The following is a 20,281-nucleotide window of genomic DNA, read 5'->3' as shown; positions in this document are numbered from 1 at the left end:
AAGATACTATCTAGAGGAATCTGCCTAAATTTTACCAAATATATATATATTTTTTTACTGTAGTAGCAATTATCAATTCATTAAGTAGAAAGTAGAAATACATTTTGATTCCAGTTTTACAGATTTGGGAACTGGGTCATAATTTGGTGTGTGTAAATCAGACTATTCACAAAATGTCTGAAAATCAAATGCATTGTTTACAACACCTCATTTAAATATTCATACATGTGTTTATAAATCTGTCAATCTCTAAATAGTTATATATATTTACATATATTCAAAATAATAAAATATATCTATAAAATATAATAAATTCAAAATTTCACTAAGCTTCTTACCTTTCTATTAGATATGTCAAAGTTACATATATTGCCCGGCTGGGTGTGGCTCAGTGGTTGAGCATCAACCCAGGAACCAAGAAGTTCCATTCCCAGTCAAGGCATATGCTTGGGTTGTGGCTTGATCCCCAGTAGGGGGCATGCAGGAGGCAGCCAATTAATGATTCTCTCTCATCACTGATGTTTCCATCTCTCTCTGCCTCTCCCTTCCTCTCTGAAATCAATAAAAATATATTAAAAAAATTTTTTTAATAACATATATTTTCTCACAACCAAAAAAGAAAGAGTAAAGGAGTAAAATAGAATAATAATAAGTGCTAGTTCAGTAGTCCATTTTTGGTTTGCCTTTTCTTTATTAAGCTATGAGGATGCTGGATTTTATTTATGGATATATGAAAATGACTTATTCCTTACCCTCAATAACTCATCCTTTTATGTATCTTTATATATGTATAATTGAAAGATATACTAGTAAACTTCTATTAATTTCCAAGTTAATAAAGCAATTAAAAATAAAATAATAATGACAACAAAAATAATTATATTTAAAAAAGTAATGAATTACAGAATCCAAGTTGTTCCAAGCCTCATTACTTGGTGCAAAGTAAGTGAATGATCCTTTTCCTTCGATCTCTTCTCTCAATTTTGAGACATCAGAATAGTGTTGTGTTGTGGTGGCTCCCACAATGCCCAGAGTACCATAAACATTGTCAATAGGCAAAACTGAAATAATAAAGAAATAAATAAGAATTTAGGATATTATTTCAAAGATATTATTTTATAAGCATTTAAACTTTACACTATTGGTAAGTTCTCCAATACATTGAATTGATAATTTTAGCAATAAAACTCTATGACTCATCAATTTTATATGAAAACTGCCTTTTGAGTGCTAAATAATAAAATACTATTGAAAACTATTATTTCATATACCCTTTGTGTATATACTTGTGATGAAAAATGAATTTTAAATCATCATTCTAGTTTAACATATAGTCTGTTTAGGTGTCAATCTTTCTATGTCAAGAATAGCTCGCCGAAACCGGTTTGGCTCAGTGGATTGAGCGTCGGCCTGCGGACTGAAAGGTCCCAGGTTCGATTCCGGTCAAGGGCATGTACCTGGGTTGCGGGCACATCCTCAGTAGGAGATGTGCAGGAGGCAGCTGATCGATGTTTCTCTCTCATCGATGTTTCTAACTCTCTATCTCTCTCCCTTCCTCTCTGTAAAAAATCAATAAGATATATTTAAAAAAAAAAGAATAGCTCAATTATAATCATCAGTAAATATCTCTGATTATTTCATGGCAAAAGTGATATTTTCTCTCATGTTGGCTTAAAGTTCTTAAATAGTATGTTATTGTTATGTATAGAAATATAATTTTGATAGATTTGGGTACTTAAAAGAAATATACAGACCTGCTTCTTTTAATCATCGGAAAAGAAATAGATCAAAGTATCTTACATGTCCAGAATAGCTCTCTTGGACTTCCAGAAGAAAGATTAATATATCAATATCAAACTTAAGCTTGGTGCAGGAACTTATTTTTTATAATTCTATCATATTTGAAAATTAGTCTACTTTGGACAATCTCATTGGATAAATGATTATTACAGTTGTGACTATAATAAGATGATATAATTAATATATTAAATGATAAAATCAGGATTTAAAAATACTCCAACAGGATGGAGAAAATGAGTCAAAATTAACAGATTAAATATAGCAGGGTTCCATGCAAGTTCTATGCTTAAGTTGAAAACAAAAATCCTGAGAATGACCTGACTGGATAGTGTTCATATAAACAAGGCCTGTAATAAATTTTAATTGATTTTCAAATTCAATATGAGTTAATGATATGACATGGTAACCAATTATATTAACACAAGTTTAGGGACACCCAAAAGTGAGATATTTGTCTTGATATTCTCTCAGCTTCTTGAAACCGCCTGAATTGTAAACACCAGACTGGGATCACAATCAGAAAATAGATGACTGGACTGGGGGCTTTTTATGAGTTGGTGTACGTGATGGTGAGACATCCAAAGTCTATGCAACATTAGAGGAAGTAGGGTTGGCTCCCACTTCGCCCAGAAAAGAGAAGATTCTGTTGGAGAAGAGAGGGTAGCTGGAGAAATGTTGTGATGGTTGGTGCTGAATATCAGAATAGCTACCATTTCAAAGAGGAAATAGATTAACTGTTTTTTTCCTCTAGTAAGCAGAGTTTTAGGTAACCAACTTTCAATATGAGAAATTTTATAAAACCAGAGCTGTCCAATTAGAAAAGATGTTGCCTTGCTAAATAGCTACATGTTTCTAGACAAGTTCAAAGAAAGAGATTTTTAGAGGAAATTTTTGTTCATGAAGGAAAGTTGAAATAATTTAATTTAAGTGTCTGTTGCATTGTACAGCATTCAATGTATCCAAAGCACATTGTAATATTTTACCATCATGATAAATTAGTGATTAACACAAATATATGGGGGCATAGTTAGGAAGTATAAACACACACACACACACACACACACACACACACACACTTGACTTCTCTACAAGCTACTTCAACCTTTTTCTTCAAACAATACAAATTTCTCATTTAATTCAGTAACTAAAATTTTACCTGCTGGGCAGCCTTTCACTCCTTCCATTCTCGTATAACCAGGGCAACATTCATATAGCACAGTCCTGTGCATTGGAAGAAAATCAATATTAAAATGGGGAACTACATAGAATACATTTTGACATAAACTTTGTAAAGCATATGCTATGAAATTTTTAGAATCCAGAAATCAATCATTTGTTTATTTTTGACACTAAGGTATTTATATTAGTTTGAGGCTATAGTAAAGATTTTCCCTAAATATGTCAGAAAACAGGTCCTTTCTTTTATACTTAGTGTGCATTCCAAATATGCCTCATGATAATCAAGAATATAAAGAACAAAGATTTTAAATCCAGAGCCTTAGAGTTTCCAGCTGGGGCCTGGCCTGCATCATGGCCAAGATCATTATCACTACTGATTTGTAATTGTAATTGTAAATGTGTGAATGACTCACAAGTCTACCAAATGTCTGCAAACTAACAGAAATAATGTTTTAGTCAAAAAGTAACAGTCTGGGTGAGGGGCTGAGGGCCGTTTTCAGGCTGGCCAAGCCCCCCCCAGCGACAGAAGCTCCCAGCCTCTCCCTTTTTTCTTTTTCTTTTTTAATTCTGGGATTTATTTACCTTCTATAATTGAAACTTTGTAGCCTTGAGAGGAGCTCAGAGCCGGCCAGGGCAGGTGGGAGGGAAGCTTCCTGCTCGCTCCAGCTCTGTGGCTACGGCCAGCTGAAAGCAGGTATCTGGGGTTTATTTACCTTCTATAATTGAAACTTTGTTGCTTTGAGTGGAGCTCAGAGCCAGGCCGCTGCAAGCGGGAAGCTTGGCTTCCTCCATCATTGGGGCAACCAAGCCTCCTGCTTGCTCCAGCTCCGTGGCTGCTGGCCGCCATCTTGGTTGGGTTAATTTGCATATAGTCACTCTGATTGGCTGGTGGGTGTGGCTTAAGGCATAGCAAAGGTACAGTCAATTTGCATGTTTGTCTTTTATTAGTGTAGATTAAACCAATAAGCAGGTTTATCAAGCAATAAAACATGCTTTCCAATTTTAAGTTAATCAGTGAAAAATATAATTAAAAGAGTAATTGTCTTTTGGGCTATAGTGGCGGGCTTTTTGTCTATAGTGGTGGGCTGGGAATCTGGTGGTTTGGCTATAGTGGTGGGCTGGGAATCTGGTGGTTTGGAATTAAATGAAGAGTTGAAATATTCAAATCCTTTTAACTTTAGCTTTGATAAAAATTCTGAGGTCAGTTAGAGTACTTTAGGTAATTTCCAAATAACTGTAGGTAAGCATTAATTTGTGACTCAAAACCCCTAATATGTCAGGTCATTTTGCTCTTCTAGCCCATTTTTTAAACATAAAATAAAAAAAAAAATCCGAGGCATAAAGGTTAAATGACTTGCCTAAGAGAAAAGAGGGAGTAAAAATTACATAGCCAACCTCTCACACAGATTCTATACCAAATCACATTGCCATGTGACTTGCCTCCTTTGAACCTATATGAAACAGGTTCAGGAATGAGAATTCCACCAGTATATGGAGAAATACAGGGAGAATTTCTTCATTCATGTATGCGATCCGTTCCTTTTTTTAGAAAGCTCATGATTTGGGAGAGGTTTTTCAAGAAAAATGGAGGAGGTATGCCCAAGGAAAGACATAGACATCACGGTGTTGTCTTTGGAGCTGGCACATTAAGAAAAAGATGAGACTTACGTTTTCTTTCCACAGATGGCACCTTGATACCAGTTTCTACAAGTGCTGAAGTATTTCTTTTTGGTGCCTAAAATCTGTTGAAGGGCACAGACATTTGGGCTTGAAAGAGAGAAGAAAAGAAAGAGAATTGTCATAAAGATATTTACCTGTAGGTTTTTTTTAAAAAAAAATCTACCAGTAAAATGGTTACAAAATGAGTTAACATGTGAATTTGATTTTTAAGGATGTAATTAAAGTCTTGCACAAACTTGAATTTTATTCAATCTTACTGAATCATTGGAAAAACTGAAATCTATGTGAAAGAGAAATGATATATCTCTGAGAATAAAATGTCAGTGTACCAAAAGTTAATCTAATAGCATTATAAAAGCAGTATTAAGTTTAATGTAATTTTGTTTTCACATATCTCATCCTCATTACTTTTAATTGTAAATAATCCATTGACTCCTTTTAAGCTAAACACGTGATCAATTTGAGTATAGGGGAGCCTTTAGGGCTCTCTGAAACAATGAGAGACTAGAGAATAAAAGATACAAGTTTTACTATGTCCACAGACACTATATTCTGCAAATTTCTAGGTAAGCCATCATAAAATGAAATGAGGGCTAGAATTAACTTAAATAATATTGCTGCACAAAGGAAAATTTATTTCTTTGAATTGAGGTAATAGATTAGAATATCTTTTGCAATATTTTAAGTGTTTTTCCTCTTAAATAGATGGAAGTCTTATTTGCACTGTAAGGCATGGAGCTTTTGAGCATTATGAAAATCCCTCTAAGACACAGGAAGAAGTGCCAAGATTCCTTTCAAAAAAATTCTAAATGGTTGATTAAGATATTAAATTATGACATAACTTTCAAAATGCTAACTTGTAGCTGAATTTATTCTAAGAAATATAAATTGTCTGCAATTTTACTGAATCTAATATTTAAAAGCATCTTAAATGCTTCAAAAAATTCAGGGACCTTGTTACATTACCCATTATTTAATTTTTATACAAAACTTAAAAATTTCCCTAACATCATGTGAGATATTTCATAGCTGTTTACATAATGAGAATCTCTAACCACAAATTCTTTAACTTTGAAAATCTTATTCCAGATTTTTGGAAGAAAATTAAAACACAAATAAATGACATCATAAAGAAATGCCCTGTTAAATGTTAATTAGATTCAAATTATATAACATTTCATAAAAAGAAATTATACACAGTTATTTTGAAAGTAATTCTTAACATTTAAAACATAAAATTACAGACTACTTGTTTTTTTCTTATTACTTTGTAATAAGTAGAAAAATATACATCATTGTACATACAATAAGTTAAGGTGGGGGTTGGGGGTGGTTATAACTTGACTTACCCCTGATCTCGTCCTCTGATACGGCTATGAGCCAAAATTTTGTCATAATGACCATTGGCATTTGCAGGGTTAACAACAACCAGCAAGAGCAGAGAAAATATGGATAAGAAAGGAATCATCTTTAGCCTCTCCGTTGCAGTTCGTCCAGGAAGAGAACTGGCAGTAGGCTCTGGAGAGCTCAGAGTTTATATACATGCCAGAGTTGTGGGAGGGAGAACTATATCAACCTTGGGAATCTGCAAAAAACATCAGCAGCTTCAAATTGCTAGCTAAAATCCACTTTTGTTAGTTAGGTTTCCTGAACACATTGAGCCTCATTTTTACTCATATGAAGATATTTATTTTTATATTATTTATATTTCTCTTTATTTTTAATATCTGGCTCATTTCATGTTCATATTTCCATTTTATTCTTTGGTAATTTAGAGGGGCCTTTTAATAGAAAATAATTTTGTTTGGGTTTAAGGAATATTCTTCAATCCATCCCTTTCAGAGTACATGTTCCAGTGCGTCATGCAATCATTATTTGATCTTATCATATCTTGTCACATTAATTTTACATCAAAAGTGAAAAGTAACCATTTTTTCACCAGAAAACAAAAGAAGATATAAGTTTGATAATCACAAAGGGGTAGTGGCTGTTAATTAAAAACAAATGTAGAATGGATTTAAAACTTGCATGAAATATGAAATAAGAATTCTAACTTGCTGACAAAAGTGTAGAAGAGACCACATTTCCCTTACAATCCTACTGAAGAGATCCCTCCCATTTCACTCCTCTCTTTAAATATCAAAGGGTAGGTGGAATTAACATAGATTTACTTCTGTCACATTTCCCTAAGTCTTGAAACAAAACAGAAAAGGAAACATTTTAGCCTTATTGTTTATTCATTACATACTTCACATGATATTGAAAATCTCTAGGCAGTAAATCTACTGATAAGCACTGGGCAAAAGTATCCCATATCAGAAAACAGTATTACTGATATAACCATAACAGAATAATTAAATTCATATTAAGAAACAGGGATGTTGCCATAATTATTCTTCTGATTTTATCAAGAGAAACTAAAGTCTCTTAATGCTACATGAAATTCCTAGCAAAGGGAATATGCATTATCAAAATTCTACACATACATCAAATCTTCAAAATATTTTGGATAAAAGAAATCTGAATTTTAGAAGTCAACAATGAGCTAAAATAATAAGGTCAGTGAATCTCCTTGAATAAACATGTTACACACTATTCTAACGTCAAAGTGCAATTCAAATTTTTCTTGTGGCAAATTGCTTCTGCTGCAATGGCACAATAGTTCTGCTTCCCTACTGGTAATATAAAGAAATTATATAATGAATCTCCATGTGTCCAATTGGAAGTGCTGTTGGGGAATCTGGATTGGACCAGAGAGAATTCCAAGTATCAGGATAGTTATATTAAGCTTGCTACAGGATTTTGTCTTGGGGAAATACATAATTTTTCACCTTGCTGCCAGATTATTAAGAAAGTATAAAATGAAACAATAATTTCTGAAGTATGATTCAAAGGCTTTTTTTTTCAATTTAAAAATCTTGGTAGTCACATCTATATATATAAAGAGCCAGGGGCTGTCACATCCAAAACAACTGAACAGACGACTGAACAGTCTGAGTTGGGCGACAAGGCCAGCAGGGGGGGTAGTGAGGGACAACCAAACGACTGAGCAGCAGGCTGCGTGGGGCGACCAGGCTGGTAGGGAGGCAGTTGGGGGTGACTAGGCCAGCAGGGGGGCCAGTGAGGGGTGACCAGGCTGGCAGGGGGGCAGTAAGGGACAATCATGCTGGCAGGGGGGACCAGGCTGGCAGGGGTGGGGGCAGTTAGGGGTGATCAGGTTGGCAGGCAGAAGCAGTTAGGGGTGATCAGGCTGGCAGAGGGGCCAGTTAGGGGTGATCAGGCAGGCAGGCAGGTGAGCAGTTCGGAGCCAGCAGTCCTGGATTGTGAGAAGGATGTCCAACTGCTGGTTTAGGCCCGATCCCCAGGATCAGACCTAAACTGGCAGTCGGCCATCCCCTGAGGGGTCCCTTCCTCCCCCCCGCATGAATTTCATGCACTAGGCCTCTAGTATAGAAAATAAAAGAGCTATTTAAAAGGAGAGATGAAGAGAAAATGGCATAAAATGTAAATTATATTTTTTCCCTAGTCCCTTATGGGAAGAAGAGAATTACTGTAGCCTATATTTTATATTTCTGTAAATGAAATATTCTAACTTCATCCATATGTTGCTGGCATGTGTTATATAATAGACTTCTATTCCTCTTATGTTGTGCAATTTGCCTATTGAGTAGGATGAAAAAACTTTTATAAAAATAATTTCTATTTAATATCAGCAAATTAGCTGTTAGAACATTATTGATAACATAGTTGTAAAAATCTTCAATTCCAGACCTTATTGTTTAGACATTATAGTGTAGATCAGTGATGGCGAACCTTTTGAGCTTGGCATGTCAGCATTTTGAAAAACCCTAACTTAACTCTGGTGCCGTGTCACATATAGAAATTTTTTGATATTTGCAACCATAGTAAAACAAAGACATGTTTTTGATATTTATTTTATATATTTAAATGCCATTTAACAAAGAAAAATAAACCAAAAAAATGAGTTTGCGTGTCACCTCTGACACGTGTGTCATAGGTTCGCCATCACTGGTGTAGATTATTTTCTTAAAACATAACAATAGAGACTTGGAATTATAGAAAATAAATCAAACTTAAAATACAGAAATCTCTCTAACATCATCACTATAAGTAGTAATTTACTCTTTACTGGGATGCTCACTATTATTGATGCAACTTTTTAAATTTTAGATAACTATAACTGTTTATAAATTTTTCTGTAATGAAGCTAAAATTTGCTCAAATCTAATGTGGCTATTGAAGAGGAAGTAATGGGGTATAGAGAGAAAGAGATATAGACTTGGATAATATGTATTAAGAGTAAAAGAGCTCTTTAAATATAGTCCAGAATAATAACAGGTAAGCTTGATTATGATTATAACAGTGAAGAAAGAATTAATAATTTCCTGCCATGTCACCCACTTTCTTAATAGTGCCTGTAATAAATTGAAAATATATTAATTCTTAAAAAAACCCAAAAACACCAAAACACCTAGTTGTTCCTTGATACCACAGTTTTATCTTTCAGTCGTCTGAATAAACAAATAATTGCATAAGATGAGCAGTGAAAATGGAAATGTATTTGTAAATTCAAGAGGACTGTCCCCTTTCTGAAAGGACATATAGGTTTCCTTTCTATAAAAAAACAAAACAAAAACATGAGATATGCTCATCCAGTAGAAAGATATTCCCTAAATTTTCCTTTTTGGAGTTTCTAACAATGGAGTCTTAAATATATCCATGAGATCATATTTGGAACTTGTTTAAGTCCCATGGAAGTCAACAAATGCTAGTTCTCAACAAATATTTATACTCAAGATGAGTAATGCAATCAAGGAAATGAGAGACAGATTGTGTATATAAACTGCATATAAGTTTAGAGGTTGGAGAACATTCCAAGGAAGGAAAATTTTAGAGTAAATATAAAAACATTAAAGTACTGCAGCTTAAAAGCTGAGCTCAGCAAAGAAATAGTGGTGGTGTTGGTGGAAATCAGGCTCTTCCATGGGATCGCAAGGAAAGCATTTCAAGGATCCACACACATGAGATTGTGGTATGGTGGCATGGTTTATTTGTGATAGCTGCTTCTACCCCTGGGTTTCTAACGTGCCATCTCCTTCCATGTACAACATGTCTTCACCAAGGCCAAGGCAAAGGCCAGTGCCCAGAGTTTCTGCTGCATAGTCCTTCAGAGCCCCCTCAATCTACTGTGGAACTCAGGTGGCCACTAGACCCATATGGTTGCATGCTCTGGGCAGGAGAGAACACAATGAACAGGGCAAGTGCAGGTCACCAGTAAGAGAGAGAGTGAGAATGCTCTTCCTCTCCTGGGATTTTAACTAGGAGTTTGTTCAAAATAACCAATTAACTTCCCAAGATTTTGAGGGATTGCATTGGCTCCATCCCCCCATTAGCCAGTGATCTTTTCCCCAGATTATACCGACAGTCCTCTGTGCTTAAGTACATCCCTCTGTGCCATTTTGACTTTATTGCTTATGTGTTTAATGCCCCTTTTCTTCTATCCCTTCCTCAAGTGATCTGTGGGGAATGGACTGGTGGTTCTCTAGGGGGAGTGTGAAGCTGTAGCTTCCTGGTGAAGCAAATAGGCCTCTGCTTCCCAGCTGACCATGCCCAACAATTTCTGACTTGCTTCACTCTCTTCCTTTCAATAACTAGCTAATGAAGGTAACAGTGGGAAAAAGTCCAAGCAACTACTTCAGGCAGAATCTTGGCTTCAGCGAGGCAAATAATTGAATTCTGGTACATAGCCAACAGTTTGTTGTAGGATAAGGAAAGGAATGGGAAATTCCCAAGAGTGGGAAGAAAGATAATCTAAATTATAGAGAAGAGATTAAAAAATATTAAGAGGAATACAGTTCTCTCCTTTCAGAGCACTCATCAAGGATCTCTCTCTCTCTCTCTGTATCTCTCTCTCTCTTTCCCCCTCTCTTTCTCCACATAGAACCCTTATTCTTCTGTTTCATGAAAAGATCCTGCCCCTGGTTCGACTACATAATTTTATTCATGGTTTGAAGAAAGATTGAAGTCTTGGGACATTCCGGGTTACAAAGTCTGACCCAGAAATGCAAACCATTAGTGAAAAAGAAACCATTTATAATGCAATCTGAGAAAAATAATGTGTCCAAAAGACAGAGACATTTGTTTCTAGCTACCAGGATGCTAATTCACTGTCAGTTCCCAAATTGTCCAGTAGATCTTTTTAGTAAGCCTTGTAGCCTCTAGAAATTGTGAAGTCACTGCAGTGATATGCTTGCAATCACTGGCATGCAACCAATATTAGACTTATGCTCTCTAGCATTGGACATGGCCTCTGGATTAAAAATAGATTGGCCCTGGCCAGTGTCGCTCAGTGGTTGAGTGTCAACCTATGAACCAGAAGGTCACACAGTTTGATTCCTGATCAGTGAGCATTCCCAGGTTGCAGGCTCAATCCCCAGTAGGGGGCATGCAGGAAGCAGCCAATCAATATTTCTCAACATTGATGTTTCTCTCTCTCCCTCTACTTTCCCCTCTCTCTAAAAATCAATAAAAACATATTTAAAACAAAACTGAATACTCAAGCCAAGAGTAGACTTTTAGGAGAGAATTTCCTTGGTTTTGAATGATCCAGAATGGTTCTTTGCCCCAAGTTTCTAAACCCCTGCTTTTTAACATGTGGTCTATGACATTTCTTAGTATCACTTTGCTTTTCTACTGGCCTATTTGTAAATTATGATAAGGCCTTGAATTTGATGCAAGTACCTTGGCCAGGGAGCATCTCAGCCTTCCCTGGTACCTGGGTTACAGCTCCGTAAACTGAAGTTCTGGCAAAGACCCACTTATCTTTGTTTCCTTAGAGTGAGAGAAAAGGTTTTCTTAAAATTATTACATTGTTCTGACCTAAGACAACAGAAATTCAAATTAAATAAAAATTAAATTTTGTGATCTTTTTTCTTCATAAAACACTCATACAGCCAAAATAAAATTAAATATCAATGTCTGACTTAAGTCAAAAGGGTAATATATAAGCTCAGATTTTTTTTTGCTGACACATTGTAGAGCTTAGAAAAGGTGGGACTTCCCGAGTCCTCCTCCCAATATATTTCTAGAGAATTTCCTCCTCTACTCCCAAAGATCTTCCAGTTATCTTATGGCCTAACATATCTAAGATAATAAACTTATATCGAGAGAAAGAAATGACTAACTTGACCCCAAAGTAAATATTAAATGACATGTCTTTAATGCTAATTCATTTAGAAGCAGAGCAGAAGGAATTATTTAATAAATGTGTGTAGTATGCCATCAAGTGACAGATCTTACTCTCATCCTAAGTAACCACTGTAACTACTTGTCCCTAGTTGTGATTTTGAAATCTTAAAATTGAGTGTATATAAGCAGAATTTCTTTTTAGCAGTATTTACTTGTATTTCTCTGGAGACACCTAGTGGAGAAAGTACAGTATACATTTCTAGAAGCACAGATACCATCTATTATATTTTGATTAAAATATAAATATGAGAGCGATATAAAATAATCTTAAATTCTTTACAGACATATATACATTCCAAAAATCTAAACATTAATAATTATCTTTTATATAAAATATTTTAAAGCTGATTTAGATTGACCAAAATAAATGATGTCAACTCTAGACAAAAAGTGAAAAATCTACTTTGGTTTTTGTATGTATGTGACTGAAGAATAAATTGCTTTACTTTTTACCTGAGTTTTTGTTATTGTTGTTGTTGTTGCTCTACACTTACATAGACTGGAGACAAGAATAGAAAATTGTGAATAAGAAATTGTGACAGGTTTTTCTACTTCAAATCAATGATTGGAAATAATCACTTCTGCAGTCTATTTTCATCATTGGTTCCCTTCACATTTATACACCATGTATTTGTCATTGTTGGTCTGCTTGATACTGCGAACACTGTGCCTTTCATCTTTTCTCCTTTTTACATATGAACAACTTTGTTTCAGAGCTAATTAATACTCTGGTCATCATCTGTCTCTAACTTACAGATAACTTCCAGTATTCTTTCAGATGATACTTTAAAATGAGGTTATGGGTAATTACTGCAATTTACAAAATTTTTTAGACATCCAGCCTTTAATAGTACTGGAATTTTAACATACCATCTGGTACAGTTGGTCTGGTGAAACAATAGTCTAAATTATGATAACTCTATAATTCATAATCATTTATCACCCTCCTGAGACCCTGTCCCTTTGAAATAGCAACATTCTTAGGTCCCATATTTAGATTGCTATCTGCTGATATTTCCTTTGTTTATTTATCCATGTTAACATTGTCCTCAAATTCCCTTAATCTTCTTTTTTCTATGTTTATACTGCATTGTCTATATCCTCTCTCTCCATATCTGAAAAGCTTCTTTTACTTCTTCCCAGGAAAAATGCCAACCAAAGATATTGTGCTCCAAAATAAACTGTGTTTCTCCACTTCTACAGATATTGATCATATATGATTGATTGACAATTGCAGCTATTCAGCATCATTACTACTAGAGATTTATTCTTCTTGCTCACTCCATATATGATGAGGGTTCCTGCTCTCCTTGCTCAAATTTGCTCAAAAATATAATTTTTTTCTCTAAATACTGCAACTGATTAAGTTTGTTATTCACTACAATTTTCTTACATGCAAACCAATATCAGGGTTCTTTGTTAGTACTGTGGGGAAGCAAAAACAAAAAATATCTCCTGTTCTTTATGCTAACACATGTGTAACATTTTAATATTAGTATTCTTATTCCCAGAGACACCAATGCTTGTGGTAAAAGTAGAATTAGACAAGTCATGGGACCTCAGGTCATGCCTGCATGCATTACCTGCACAGGGGTTTCATAGGTTCCCAGTAGTTAATGAAAAACAAAAGAGATGATCATATTAGAAAAAGTTCTGGGGAGGAAATTATTCCACTGGGCATAAAAACTAATTATATGGTTCTTATTCAGAAAAGTAAAAGACCTATAATAGTTAATAAATTCTTTGGAATTTATTTTTTATCATTTTTAAATCTTTATTGTTGAAAGTATTACATACATCCTTTTTCCCCCGAATTGACCTCTGCTAGCCTATTTCCACCCCCCACCACAGGCCTTCACCACCCTATTGTCTGTGTCCATTGGTTGTGCTTATACGCATACAAGTTCATTGGTTGATCTATTCCCAGCCACACACCCTCCCCTGCCTTCCCTCTGAGGTTTGACAGTCTGTTCCATGCTTCTATATCTCTGGATCTATTTTTGTTCATCACTTTATGTTGTTCAGTAGATGTCACATATCAGTGAGATACTGTGACACTTATCTTTCTCTGATTTGATTATTTCGCTTAACATAATGCTCTCCAGGGCCATCATGTTTCAAATGGTAAGAGTTCTTTCTTTTTTATAGCTGTGTCATATTCCACTGCATAGATGCACCACAGTTTTTTAATCCACTCATTTGCGAATGGACACTTAGTCTGTTTCCAAATCTTAGCTATTGTAAATCGCACTGCTATGAACAGAGGGGTGCATATACTCTTTCTGATTGGTGTTACTGATTTCTTAGGATATATTCTTAAAAGTGGGATCACTAGGTCAAATGGAAGTTCCAGTTTTAATTTTTTGAGGAAATGTCATACTGTTTTCCACAGAGGATGCACCAGTCTCCATTTCCATCAGCAGGATACTAGGGTTCCCTTTTCTCCACATCCTTGCCAATACTTGTCATTTGCTGATTTGTTGACAATAGCCATTTTGACAAGTGTGAGGTGATATCTCATTGTCGTTTTGATTTGTACGTCTCAAATAATTAGGGACTGAGCATTTTTTTACATGCCTTTTGGCCTTCTGTATGTCCACTTTGGAGAAGTGTCTATCAAATCTATCATAGGCAAATATGTTGTCCCATGCAGTGGGCTCTCTTGTTATTTTTTTGGTTTCTTTTTCTGTGCAGATGTTTTTTTATTTTGATGTAGTTCCATTTGTTTATTTTCTCCTTAGTTTCCATTGTCCTAGGAGATATATCTGTAAACATATTGCTACCAGATTGGGGGAGTGGCTGGCCTGCAAACCACTCATGGCCCCTCATGCCAGCTGGCCCCACCCTCCAGTGGGGACCCTCCACCCAGATCCGGGGCCCCCATCAGGACAGGCCAGCCGGCCCCCGCCCGTGCACCAGGCCTCTATCTATACTAATAAAAGGGTAATATGCTAATTAGACCGGGAAACTGGCCAGGGAGGGCAGTTGGGGGCCATGAGGCCAGCTCTGGAGGGCAGCTGGGGGCCATGAGGATGGCAGGGGAGGGCAGTGGGGGCGATCAGGCCAGCAAGGGGGGCAGTTGGGGGCAAGCAGACTGGCGGGGGACAGGTGGGGGAGAGCAGGCCGGCAGGCAGAGTGGTTAGGGGAAATCAGGCAGGCAGGCAGGTGAGCGGTTAGGAGCCAGCAGTCCCTGATTGCAAGAGGGATGTCTGACTTCCAGTTTAGGACAGGGATAGGGCCTAAACCGGAAGTCGGACATACCCCCAGGGGTCCCAGATTGGAGAGGGTGCAGGCCAAGCTGAGGGACACCCCCCCATGCATGAATTTCATGCACCAGGCCACTAGTCCTATATAATAAAAGGGTAATATGCAAATTTACCCTAATGGTGGAACAACCAGAAGGACTGCTTGATCAGTCACTATGAGGTGCACTGACCACCTCTCGGTCCCTTTCCCTGGCTGGCAGACTCTGATTGCCCAATGACAAATGGGGAACCAGGGGTATGCGGGTGGTGCCAGGCCAAGGCCCCTGCCCCCCACACAGAAGGTAACCCGCTGCAGGGGTTGGGCCGGCGAGTGGGTGGAATGGCTGACCTCTCAGTTCCTCCCCTCAACCGGTAGACTCCGATCACCCGATGGCAAACAGGGAACTGCGGGGGGCGGGGGTGGAGGTGGGGAGCAGGGCCAGCTGTGGGCAGCCGGGGAAGATGGCCCTGATTGCAGGCCAGGCCTAGGGACTGTACCTGTGCATGATTTTTGTGTGCCAGGGCTTTAGTTGGCATATAAAAATGCAATAGATATCTGGGTGTTAATTTTGTATCCTGCTACATTGCCGAATTCATTTATTAAATCTAGTAGTTTTTTGATGGAGTCTATATATAATATAATTCACCTGTGAATAATGACAGTTTTACTTCCTCCTTTCTAATTTGGATGGTCTAATTCTTTAAGTTGTATAGTTAAATAACTTATTACCATTTTTTCTTGTTTTTTGAGGTAGGCCTGTAGGGCTATGAACTTCCCTCTCAGGACTGCTTTCACTGTGTCCTATAGATTTTGGATTGTTTTGTGTTCATTTTCATTTCTTTTCAGGATATTTTCTATTTCTTATTTGATCTGTTTGGTAACCCATTCATTGTTTAATAACATGCTATTTAGCCTCCATGTATTTGATTGTTTTTGAGCATTTTTATTGTAGCTGATTTCTAATTTCATGTCATTGTGATCTAAGAAGATGCTTGATATAATTTCAATTTTCTTGACTTTGTGTAGACTTAGATTGTGACCTAACATGTGGTCTCTCTTTGAAAATGTCCCATGTGCACTTGAGAAGAATGTATATTCCATAGCTTTGGGGTGAAATGTTCTGAAGATGTCAATTAGTTCCATTTGATCTAGTGTGTCATTTAAGATTGCTGTTTTCTTGTTGATTTTTTCCCCCTGAAGATTTATCAAGTGATGAAAGTGGGGTATTGAAGTCCCCTACTATGATTGTATTGCTGTCTATCTCACCCTTGATATCCTCCAGAGTTTTTTATATATGTGGTTGTTTCTGTATTGGGTGCATATATGTTTACCAGAATTATATCCTCTTGTTATATAGACCCTTTAGCATTATGAAGTGGCTTTTCTTATCTCTTGTCATGTTTTCTTCTCCATTTAGCTACCCTATGTCTTTTAATTAGAATATTTAATCCATTGATAGGTATTTGTTGCCATTTTTTTTATGCCTGTATTCCTCCCTCTCTTTCTATTTCTTCTTCAGACAGCTGTCCCTTTAGGATTTCTTGCATTGCTGGTTTGGTGGTAATAAACTCCTTTAGTCTTTTTTTGTCTACAAAGCTTCTTATTTCACCTTTAATTTTGAATGATAGCCTTGCTGAATAGAGTATTCCTGTATTCATTCTCTTGCTTTTCACTACTTTGCATACTTTATGCCACTCCCTTCTGGCCTGATGTTTTTCTGTTGAGAAATCAGTGGATATTGTAATAATACAAGGGATGTAGGTAATTTTGTTTCTTTCTCTTACAGTTTTTAAGATTCTTTCTTTGTCTTTAACTTCTGCCATTTTAATTATGATGTGTCTTGAAGTGGGTCTTTTGGATTATTTTTTCTCAATAATCAATTCATCTTGTTTGGGACTCTGTGTGTCTCCTGGACTTTTATGACTTTTTTCTTCCCCAAGTCAGATAACTTTTCTGTCATTATCTCTTTAAACAGGCTTTCTATTCCTTGTTCAGCTTCTTCTCCCCCTGGAAGCCCTATTATGTGGATGTTGCTTTGTTTCATGTTGTTACATAGCTCCCTTAAACTCTCCTCCCACTTTTTAATTTTTTTTCCAATTGCTGCTATGATTGGGTGTTTTTTTTTTTCTACCTGGGAAGTGCCTGTAGCACAGATCAGTGCCTGATCTTCCAGCCCCTGAGACTCCTGCAAGATCTGTCTCTCACTCACACACACACATACTCACACACACATGCACCAGGCACATCCGCATACTCCCCTCTCACTTCCTTGCTCACTCACACTCTCTCACTCACTCCCGTCCTACTGGTCGCCATGTTGCCGACTAAACACCTATCATGACCTTTTGGGCATTTAAATGAGAAAAGAGAACTGCAGTAAGAAAAGGTCTGTGCCTGCCTGAGAGGGATTGCTCACTGACCCGCCTACAAGTGGCTACCTAGAATGGAGCCTGGCACCCAACTGGTGAGCGAGAGAAGCAGGAAATTCAGTTATCAAAATTGACTCTAAAAGAGAGAACCTAACAGACCATTAACAATGGAAAAATATTGAGAATGTTACCAAAAAGCTACCGTTCCTCAAAACACCTGGTCCAGATGTTGTTACAGGTGAGACTTTGGGCCTGCAGTAATATCCAGTCATAATTCTTCACAACTAAGGGTTAAAAAAATCTTTCATGAATAAGACAGACCTTAAGCCACATGATGGATTCAGAAGTTCATGAAAAGAGTTTGTCCATAATAACATCTTCAAAATAAAATATATCACTTTATATTACAGATTTTGGTGAAATGCAACATCATTTGTATGGATGCTATGTAGCTTTCAACAATGTAGTGATAACATTTCCCATTCAGAAGGTCCTCTTTTGGCAACAGCTGTATGTAATCAAAATCAGGGATGTAGTGCTTCAGTTTAAAATGGATATATTTCAAAACTTGTATGGTAGAATCCTCCCCCCATTAATGCAGAAGACAACTACACTGGAACTTACATTTAGTCTGTATGAGGTTTTATCTTGCCATTTCCATCAGCATATCAGTAACCCAGAGTTTGAAACCCATAGCATGGCAGCATTACTTGCAGGGACAACAGAAGCAATTTTCATTTCATTGGAAAGAGTTCAAACATTGCTTCAAGAACACAAGCATCATAACAAATTTACAAACACTTTTATCAGGCTTTCAAGGGACTGAAATGACATGGAATTGGAGAGTATTATTGTGTCTTGACACTTGTTCTTTTCCATAATGGGTTTAGCAATGTCCTGTGTTTGTGTGTGTATGTGTGTGTGTGTGTGTTTGGGGGGGGTGCCCTTGAGAGTCCCATTAAGGAGCATCTGCCTACTGCAACTACTCATTGATCAATGATTTTTTCTATGGAGGTTTATTGAGTTCCATGTTGGGAATCTTGTTTTTTCCAGTTAATGTTGTACAAACTTGCATGCAGTTTCAGATTGAAGGGGAATTTCAGTCTTTTCCTATGGTTTTAAAAATAATCTGGTTAGAACTGGACAGAAAACAGACAAATCTTTTCAGAGGTGCCCATCTGAATTACCATGGGTCCCTCATATTTTGGGGCATAATCAATGAAACTTATGAATTTCTGTTAAAGGTTACATGAAAGAAATAATTGTCACTTATCAACTGACTAGACCTTCAAAGAATAATGCAGTTTGACCTGGTTCCCAATTGGCCAAATATAAGTTGGTGTCATAAATTCAGGGTGTTGGGTTTGAGCCAACAGAAACCAGGCCAAGAGACATTTTGATAGTTTAAGAAATTTTATTACATTCTTGCACAGCAGGCTGAGACCAGTATATCGGTGTCAGCAAGCAAGAGTAGGGAGGGCGGGATATTTATGTGTCTTTTGTAAAGGTCAGGGCTAACAGTTAAGCCAGATACAGGTGCAGCTGGTTGCAAGAAACCAGGTCTAAGCTACTTTTCTCAGCCATTCAGCTGTCTCTTGTGACACCAGAGCTGTCTCTTGTGACACCAGAAATGAGAATAACAGGAAAACTACAGAAAATGGAAGAATACTGAACACAGGGAAAGGATTCAGAATATACCTAACACAAAGCACAATGAATTATGGACAATGCTGTTTTCATTAAACACCAACAAATTCAGAATAAAAGATTTCAATAAGAAAAAGAATAAGCGAGAAAAGAATCTTTTAAAATTTCATAGAAACAAACACACAGATGTACATTTTTGCCTTTAGCAAATCATTTTCAGTTTAAGTAAAATAAACTCTTAATTATGTAGACTACGTTTAAAATAAAAACAACAACAAGAGGAATTCATTTTTATGGATATATACATGTATTTTAGCAGTTTATATACAAAGTAAAATGTGGTAGAAAATCCAATATTTTGGGTGGGAATTGATAGTGCTGGTACAAAAAGAACTTTAATAACCAACCAGTGTAAAATCATTGAGGTTGTAAATTAATATTTCTTCAGCATAAGAGAACATTTTGGGAATTTTGAATTTGAAAGATATTATGTTAATTTTTCTGTTGTATTTAAACATCTACCACCACATATTTTTACCATGCAACAGCTTTTTCTTCCCCTTGCTCTTACATAGGCAGGGGATAATTGATAAAAACAGACACAGTATTTGCCCAGGTTGACCCACATTTTGGGTATTTCTGCTTTACAAAAGCCCAGTAAATTTCACTGTGTATTCCAGTGCTGCCTAAAGCATCACTCCAAACTTATTGGCATAAAATAGGAACATGGTTCCTATGGGTCAGGGATTGTCACAGTGCCCAATGGAGATTGCGTATAAACTCTCCTTTTCTGTGATGTCTGTGGCTTCATCTGGGATGACCAGAATGGCTAGAGCAATTCCAATGACTGCCAGATTCCACTGCAGACTGGAGGAGGCTCCACTTCCAAAATGGTGTCTTCACTGGCATGTCTAACACATTGGCAAGGATACTGAGGCTGAGCTCACATTGAATTGTCAGCTAGAGCATCTTCATGTGGCTTCTCCAGCATGGTGGCCTCAGAGTAATTGGATTTTGTACATGATAGCTCAGTGATCCACCTAACAAGCAGAATATGCCTGATCTATTATGAGCTGGCCTCAGAGCATTCA

General features: G+C 36.7%; 1 protein-coding gene and 1 pseudogene across 1 annotated transcript in view; one reads left to right on the top strand and one right to left on the bottom strand.

Moving 5' to 3' along the window:
• The window catches only part of POSTN (periostin), a 49,739-nt gene extending 43,590 nt beyond the window's left edge, over positions 1–6,149 (bottom strand). Inside the window, exons 1-4 of the mRNA XM_014452967.2 lie at positions 6,009–6,149; positions 4,648–4,746; positions 2,957–3,021; positions 904–1,061 (exon numbers count right to left, since the gene is read on the bottom strand). Coding sequence (XP_014308453.1) covers positions 904–1,061; positions 2,957–3,021; positions 4,648–4,746; positions 6,009–6,127 — 441 coding nt within the window. The 5' untranslated portion in view covers positions 6,128–6,149. The remainder of the gene's footprint in view (positions 1–903; positions 1,062–2,956; positions 3,022–4,647; positions 4,747–6,008) is intronic.
• An 11,725-nt stretch (positions 6,150–17,874) lies between these two features.
• Positions 17,875–18,796, top strand: LOC102431543 (annotated as a pseudogene).
• The last annotated feature ends 1,485 nt before the right edge of the window (positions 18,797–20,281 follow it).

The sequence above is a fragment of the Myotis lucifugus genome, unplaced genomic scaffold (assembly GCF_000147115.1).
Source record: "Myotis lucifugus unplaced genomic scaffold, Myoluc2.0 scaffold_19, whole genome shotgun sequence".
NCBI lineage: Eukaryota > Metazoa > Chordata > Mammalia > Chiroptera > Vespertilionidae > Myotis > Myotis lucifugus.
The sequence above is the reverse complement of the archived record's forward strand: the minus strand, read 5'-3'. Positions and strand labels throughout refer to the sequence as shown.